The 8,176-nt window shown below is 46.5% G+C and overlaps 1 protein-coding gene across 1 annotated transcript; it reads left to right on the top strand.

Annotated features, from left to right (window-relative positions):
* The first annotated feature begins 1,731 nt into the window (after nt 1–1,731).
* On the top strand, nt 1,732–7,267 carry TLNRD1 (talin rod domain containing 1). The gene has a single exon (XM_089687622.1). The coding sequence runs from the start codon at nt 1,931–1,933 to the stop codon at nt 3,002–3,004; it is 1,074 nt and encodes a 357-aa protein (XP_089543748.1). The 5' UTR covers nt 1,732–1,930; the 3' UTR covers nt 3,005–7,267.
* Nucleotides 7,268–8,176: the final 909 nt, after the last annotated feature.

Raw genomic sequence — 8,176 nt, 5'->3', positions numbered from 1 at the left:
AGTCCTGATAGTTTTCACAATATCACCTTTTGTTTGCAACTCACACTGCCCATTGACTTTCATTGAAACTTCACTCGCAGCCACCTGAAATTTGAAGGGTCATTTCTAAACTGTGACTGTGCCTTCATTTTTAATATTTCAGAGACATACTATGCATCAAAATGTAGGTCTGGTTCTTGTGATTCTCACAATATAGCTCTTTGCAGTAGCATTTATACTTTTAAAACTACAAGTGTTTGAAAGTGGCAATCGCCAGTGAATTTGGCAAGTTGGAGCAGTGTGTTTATAAAAGCCCCTCTCAGCTTCCTGTGACTGACTCAGTGAGTTGCCATAGCAACCAAAGATGACTCACCAGGCAGCTGAGTGACCCAGGCTAGACTGTGAGCTGCAAAATACAAGTTGAAATGCATTTCTCAGTCTATCAGGCTTGCCATGTGCACTGCTTACATTTCATCAATCACTTGGTTAGGGTTGGATGCAAGAACACGTCACACAATTTCCCCAGAAATTGTACCTTTTCTAGTTATTTTATGTAACTTCCATTTTGTTATTAGGTACCCCAAAGTCCCATATTCCCCTTGCTTTCTGTATATCTTGTATATTAAAAATGAATGGAATAGTTTGTGGTGCTCGGAGGGAGTGTAGTTCCTCTTTAGGGTGAAGAAAAAATGAGGGGAAAAAATGCACTGGAATGCATCAGAAACACGCATACAGAAACGTATCTGGAAGGCGTCTGGACTGCATTTCTATGGTGTGAACTGGCCCTTAAAGTCATACACATTTTGGGGGGTCCCCAAGGAATTTACTTTATTTGCAGGGGTTTCCCCTCACTTTCTGTTTGCTTGTGAGACTGAATGTGAAGGGAAATCTCCACAATGGGGCACAGTTGGTGAAAAAAAAAAGATGGTTAAAATCCCTTACTTGATCCAAAATCTAAAGGAAAAACAAAAGTTTTGCCTATAGTTCTACTTTAAAATCAGTAGTGTGGGGGTGGGTTATAACAACGGTCAGGCTTTATAGCTGAACTCCAGGTATTCTGGTGACACCCTGGGATTCCTTCACTTTGGAGGGTATTTCCTCTCACTTCCTGTTTTGGGTATGGGACAGGAAGTAAGGAGAAATCTCCCCAATGGGACAGAGATGGCAAAAATAAACAATAAAAAAATAAGTTATAACCCTCCATTACTGTATCCAAAATGGGGAAAAATGTTTGCCTTCAGTTACACTTTAAAGTCAGACAAGTTTTCAGTAGTGTGAGGATGGGTTATAACAGCTGTCAGGCTTTGTAGCTGAACTCCAAATACAATCTATATTCTGGTGACACCCTGGGATTCCTTCACTTAGGAGGACGTTTCTCTCATTTCCTGTTCTGACTATAGTACGGGAAGTGAAGGGAAATCTCCCCCAATGGGACACAAATAGCCAAAAAAAAAGGGCAGGGGTTATAACCCTCCATTACTGTACCAAAAATGTAAAACAATGCCATTGGTTACACTTTATTGTGATGATGTGAGTTTATATAAGCAGAAAGAAAGTGCTCAGAGAACACTGATCTGCTGAAAAGTATCTGAGGGAACCGAAAAGGCGGGAAGTCATTGGCAGCTGATTGGTGAGATCAGTCCTCACGCGTCTCTTGGCAACGCTACGAGCTCATAAATCACGGAGGCGCCGTGAGTTGCATTACCGCCCCTCGCCCTCTAGATGCCGCTGCCTCCGCCTCTTGGTTGTCGGAGGGATGACGTCACAGGGCGGCGCCGTCCCACGTTCCTTATCCGGGCCGGGAAGAGACAGCTGGTGTTGGGCGGGTCTCCGTCCTTTTCCGCTTCTTCTCCGGTCACCCCAAGGAGCCATGAGGCCGGACGAGGCGTGAAGAGCCAGTCGGGGATGATGCGGCGATCCCGCCGAGGAATGAGCGGCTGCCCCCGGCGGGATGGCTAGCGGCAGCGGCTCCGGTTCCGCCCGGTCCTCGGTGCCCTCCGGAGCGGGCGGCTCCCAGCCCCGCAAGAAGCTGCTGTCCATCTGCGACCAGTGCAAGGCCAAGATGCAGCTGGTGGCCGATCTGCTGCTGCTGTCCAGCGAGCCCCGTCCCGTCCACCCCCTGGAGAGCTCCGGTACCCAGCTGGGAGAGGCGTTCGAGAAGTGCCGGGACACGGTGATCGCCCGGACTAAGGGGCTGTCTATCCTGACCCACGATGTGCAGAGCCAGCTGAACATGGGCCGCTTCGCTGAGGTGGGGGACAGCCTGCAGGAGATGGGGGACCTAGTGGTGTCGTTGGTGGAGCTCTCCGCCCATGCTGCGTACCTGGCGGCGGTAGAGGTGCCCGGATCCCACGCTGCCCTCCCGGGCCTGGTGGACCGCTACCGGGTGACGCGGTGCCGATACGAGGTGGAGCAGAGCTGCGCCCTGCTCAGGACGGTGCCCCTCCAGGAACTGACCCCCCAACTCCTCCTGGAGATCTCACAGAACGTCTCCAAGAACCTCAAGATCCTGACCGACGCCAGCGTGGCCGCCAGCGAGAAGTCCCGGGACAAGTTCGCCAAGGAGCAGTTCAAGCTGGGAGTCAAGTGCATGAGCACCAGCGCCACGGCGCTCCTCGCCTGCGTCAAGGAAGTCAAGACTGCCCCCAGCGAACTCTCTAGGAACCGCTGCGTGCTGTTTGGTGGCCCCCTGGTGCAGGCAGTCCACGCCTTGGTTGGCTTTGCCACCGAGCCCCAGTTCCTGGGCAAAGCGGCTTCGCTCAACCAAGAGGGAAAGGCCGTGCAGACCGCCATCCTGGGGGGTGCCATGAGTGTGGTGTCCGCCTGTGTGCTCCTGACCCAGTGCCTCAGGGATATAGCCCAGCATTCTGATGGCAGCAGCAAGATGACAGACTACAAGGACCGCTTGAGGAGCTCGGCCTGCGCTGTCTCGGACGGATGCAACTTGTTATCTCAGGCCCTGAGAGAGAGATCGTCTCCAAGGACTCTGCCGCCGGTGCACGCCAATTCTGTGAAGTCCCCCTGAGCGGGGGAATCGCCCTCCCTTCATCTTACCAAAGAATGTCGGTTCACACGCAAAAAGCCCACAATATATGAAGGTGGCCAAGCGTCCTCAGACCTGGAGATGCTGGCGGAGTGTAGCATTTCTTCATGACAGATGGCTATTGGTAGAGAATAGAAATGAGCTCAGGCAAGGTTTTGGATCCTGGTCCAAAACTGTTTCAGCTAGCCTGTTGAAAAAAACTGTCACCTGTGCTGGGCCAATCATAAGCAGTCGAGGCATTCCCTGTCCTGCAACTGCATGTATACATGTGGGGCACAGAGTGCTTCAGCTTCTTATGGATTGCACAGTGCAGGTGATCATTTGGTGTAGGGTACCAATAGACCCTAGTAGAGGTGCACTTGGGCATTCTTCAGGCTAATCTCTAACCCAGCCTCCTGCTTTTTTGGACTCCAATGAGCTGTGGTCCGTTTAATTCCGCGGCCCACAACTCTGGGGAGCTGACCTGGCCTGCAGGTCATTGGAGTCCAAACAAAGCCAGAGTTTGTGTTAGAGATGAGTTCGGAGGATGCCCAAATTCACCTCTACCAGGGTCTGTTGGGATCCTAGTCCAAACCAACCTGTGATCCCACCAGGAAGTGATCACCTGTACCAAGCCAATCATAAGCAGCTGAGGCATTACCTGCCTCATAGCTACACATATACACTCCCGTTGTATACATGTGGGACAGGGAATGCCTCAGCTGCTTATAAGTGGCCCAGTACAGGTGACTGCTTTCTAGTGGGATTCCTAAGAAGTGTTTGGACTACAATCTGAGCATATCCTGATAGAGGCGAACTTGGGCATCCTCTATACTCCTCTCTACCCCAAACTCTGGCTTATTTGGAATCCATTGAGCTGCAAACCATGTGATTCCTAACCCCGCAACTTCTGGGAGCTGACCCAGCACACAGCTTAATAAAGTAAAAAATAGCCGGAGTTCTGAGTTAGGATGGAGTTCGGAGGATGTCTATCTCTAGCTATCAAGACACTGTTATGAGTTTGGAAATTCTGTCGAAGTGAATTCACTTGTGCCTATGTTGGTATGAAGGTGGTGGGGTGTCTAACAAATTGTTCCAATGCAGATATGTAGACCGGCACATGAATCACAAGTGTGTGTCATTTCCATCCCGCACCTCAGTGGTTTAATGTTTTTAATGCTGAACTCCGGGGAAAGGGAAAATGCTTCCTTGTAGTGGGGCTGCACTGCAAGGGTTAAATGCTCATTTAGATCTAGGGGACTGGAAAAAGCACTTATACTTGCCTGATCCTCCACTCCTACAGGCTCTCTCCTGGTTGTAAGACCAGTCCCCACAGCTCCTTTTTTCCCTATGTTCCAGCAGCCTATAGCCTTGCATTGTACCTGATGATGTAGGGATTGCCCACCATCGGGGAGAAGAGGATCTAGTAAGAATCTGCTGTACCTGGTCCCGCAGAGCTTAATGCACATTTAACCCTTTCATTGCAAGTGAGCATTTTTTCCTCTTCCCCAGTGAGGAGAAGCAAGTAGTTCCATAGCACATTCCCTGTGTTGGAAGAACGAGATGTTTTATTCTGGTGCATTGCTTTTCGATATTGAAAGAACAGCATTTTTATCAACTTGAATTTCTAGTCCTTACCTGTGTGGGGATTACTTCATTTTAACGTTCTAATGAAGGCCATCAAACCTTGTCATTGTAGGCTATGAGGCTGTGTCCATGGTTAACAAAATACAATGTATCGTATCTGAAGTTTTCTCCTTTTGTAGAGGCTGACGGCACTCTTTTTTTGCTACGAATACTGTGCAATAAAGAGCTTTGTGTCTGAAGAAAGAACTCTTCTTGTTGCCTATAGCAGACAGTATGAGGTTTATTTACTAAAGCTGGAGAGTGCAGAATCGGGCTCACGTCTGCATAGAAACCAATCAGCTTCTGGGTTTTATTGCCAAAGCTTAATTGAACAAGCTGAGGTTAGAAGCTGATTGGTTTCTATGCAGAAGTGATCCTGATTTTGCATTCTCCAGCTTTAGTAAATAAACCCCGAAGATTCTCCTTCATTCTCCTGTGCTACACTGGTAGCGTACAAGTGAGAATGATTGCATATGGGCATTGTGAACAGAGCTTCCTTCAAACATTTGGGTTAGTAAGGCGCTGACATCTCGGTCCCCATTCATGCTTGAGTGTAGCCAGGTAATTTTAGAGGGTTTGTTTTATTTTGTACAGCTTGTGGTACAGGAGCAGAATTGCACATTTTTGACCCAGTAGATCTTTAAATGGGATTGTTTTTCAGACATCCCCATTAAAGGCTGAGTCTGTTCTGCCCCAAAGAAGCCCGTGTACTTCTATTGGCATCATGCAATAGGCAGCAAGTGACACACTGCTCTGGTGTGAATGGGCCTTTTGGGATTCTTCATCTTGAGCATTGTTACACTATAGGAACAGAATGGCTCAGGTGTGAATGGGGCTTTGTGATAATGAAACTTACTGAACAGTTAAAGCCCAACTCCACAAATTGGAAAAAATTCCACCCTTGCAGTGCCCCCTTTTCTGTACTGCAAGAGTTAAATGCTTGTTATTTCTAGGGGTGCCATAATAAGTACTTCAGCAGTGCATCCAGGTCCTTGCAGCCTCCTCCAATATGTTACCAGTTGTGGTTGCTCACTAATCCCCACCATGTACAATGCAGGGTTAACAGCCCTGCCTTATATCGTATGACACAGAGGGACTGCAGCAGGAGATGAGGCCAATAAAGTAGGCCATACATTATACAATTTTATTTCCTGCACCCACAGGTTACAGGAAAGAAAATTGCTCGATTTCCCTCACCAACACAGTCAGTGTTGGATGGAGGAATCACTCCTGCAGCACTATTGTATTGCTGGTGGGGAGCTTTCCCAGCCAGCAGAAAACAGTCTTCACGGAAAGCAGCTATAGCTGCTGGCAGTGATCAAAAGAAAAACCCAACAGGCTGGTTGTTTTGAAGTCGATCCACCCTGCCTATAGATGGATCAAATCTCAGCTGATCCCTGCTGAGCTGTCCGAGATTCAGTCCATCTATGGCCAGCATAATTTTTCTGGCTCCTGTTCCCCCTAGACATAATGGGCATTTAATCCTTTCTGTGCCAGAGGGTCTCTACTGCAAGGGTAGTGTTTTTGTTTTTTTGCTTTTTTTTTTTTTCTTTCTTTCTCTCCCCCTCTCCATTTCCTGGAGTTGGGCTTTACAGTGGTTCAGCCAAATCCTTTTCTAAGAACACATAGCAGTGAACTGATACTGAAAGTACCAGAGTGTCATCAGTCCTTACTTTCACCATCATTTTGAAGTTTGTGATCCTGAGATCCTTGTTTTTATCTCGGTAATTCTTGTAATGACTTTTAGTCCCTTTTTGAAATTTACAAGTTTTATGTAGAAGTGCAGTGAGCAGTGATGAGAAACTCCTAGCAGCCATTTATCATAGTGAAAGTTCTCCCGGGTCGCTATGAGTCACTGCATATCGAATGATATTTTGTCACTGTTTGCACTGACTTGCTGACAATTCTAAAGTCCTTGGGGCTTGCTTCTGTAGGCAAAGATAAACCCAGTCCTACACCAAGTGAGGGGGGTAGATAGTAACCAAGGCTTTATTTTAGGATGAAGAGGGTCACAAGGTTTCACTTTCAGTTGTGCACAGTGTTTGACGTGAAGGCTGTTTATCACGATTCTCAATGATCCTTATAATTCCTTTGTCATCAAACATTGAAATAACTTGCACTATTACAATAATTTAACATTTTAAAGATGCAACGTTCTCATTGACCACTCCCTGCCATTCCTGACGATTTTTGTTGCTAAGCCTCCCCCTTTTTCCTCCTTTCAGTACCGGTTCTGGCACTAAAGTGGCATTATTAAGGCTTTAAAATCCGTGCTGGGTGCGGTTTTAGCCGGTGTCTTCCAGACGATCCATCAGAATATCGCTGTGTATGATCTGCAGGAATATAAAAAAGTTACCTCAGTTTTATTTGTAGACATTTGTATGGCTTTTAGCTGCTGGATGTAGCTCCCTTTTTTGAAATCTGCAACAGAGTGTGAATGGGGTGTGTAAGGAGCCTGCAGAACGAGGCAAAGCAAACGATGTTCCCATGTGCTGACTTACTGTTGGGAGGGTGGGTTACAGTAAGAATGTTTCTGACTTGTACACTATAATAAAATTATTGTCATTTTTTAAATGTCTGTTTTTACATTGCTGTACTGGAGTATTTATTTCACCTATTAAAAAGGTATGTTTTTGGAAACTTTGGATGAAACATCATTCAGTGAAGTTTGTCCTATACAGGCAAGGTTTGAAGCTTTGTCTGCACCACACTTGTAAAACAAAAAAAAAAAAGTGTGTTTTTATATAGATGAACACTTTGTTTCCCTAAAGTGTAAATAAAGGCAAAAACCTTTTTAGTTTTGGATAGAGTGGAGAGGGATTAGAACACCTGTCAGTGTTTATTGCTGTCTTCCTGTCTCTATTAGGCAGTTTCACTCTCAATTTGTCCTGTGTATTGTTACCGTTAAAAGGAAAAGGAAATCTGAAGTTTTGGATTGATACCAGCACAATAATGGAGGGGAAATCTTCCAACTGGAATCCTAGGTCTGGTGACGCCAGGAATTCCCCCACTCTAGAGCAGGGGTGTCAAACGGGCTGCCGTCCAGCTGTTGCAAAACTACAAGTCCCATCATGCCTCTTCCTTTGGGAGTCATGCTTGGAGCTGTCAGTCTTGCAATGCCTCATTCGAGTTGTAGTTTGGCAACAGCTGGAGGGCCACCAGTTTGACACCCGTGATCTAGAGGGATTTCCTGTCGCATCCTGTTTTGGCTATGGTACAGGAAGTGAATGGAAATATCTCCAATGGGACATAGGTGGCAAAAAAGAAGTTATAATCCTCCCTCACTACATTCATTGGGCGTGGAGAGGTTTTCCCTTTAGTTACATTTTAAAAGTATAACTAAAGGCAAAACTTTTTTTTTTGTTTTTGTTGCTGTCTGTGCCCGCATTGGGGAGATTTGCCTTCTCTATTTGTCCTGTTTACCATTTATCACTGAAAGTAAAATAAAATCCTAATTAGAGAGGGAATCTTTCAATGGGGACACTAGTTCTGATTACTTAAGGGTCCCCAAGGAATTAACTTAATTTGCAGGGGTTTCCTCTCACTCTG

This window comes from Staurois parvus, unplaced genomic scaffold, assembly GCF_062004578.1.
Source record: "Staurois parvus isolate SC_StPar_1 unplaced genomic scaffold, SC_StPar_1.0 ptg000432l, whole genome shotgun sequence".
NCBI classification, from domain to species: domain Eukaryota; kingdom Metazoa; phylum Chordata; class Amphibia; order Anura; family Ranidae; genus Staurois; species Staurois parvus.
Note: the sequence above shows the minus strand (reverse complement) of the source record. Positions and strands in the feature narration are given on the sequence as shown.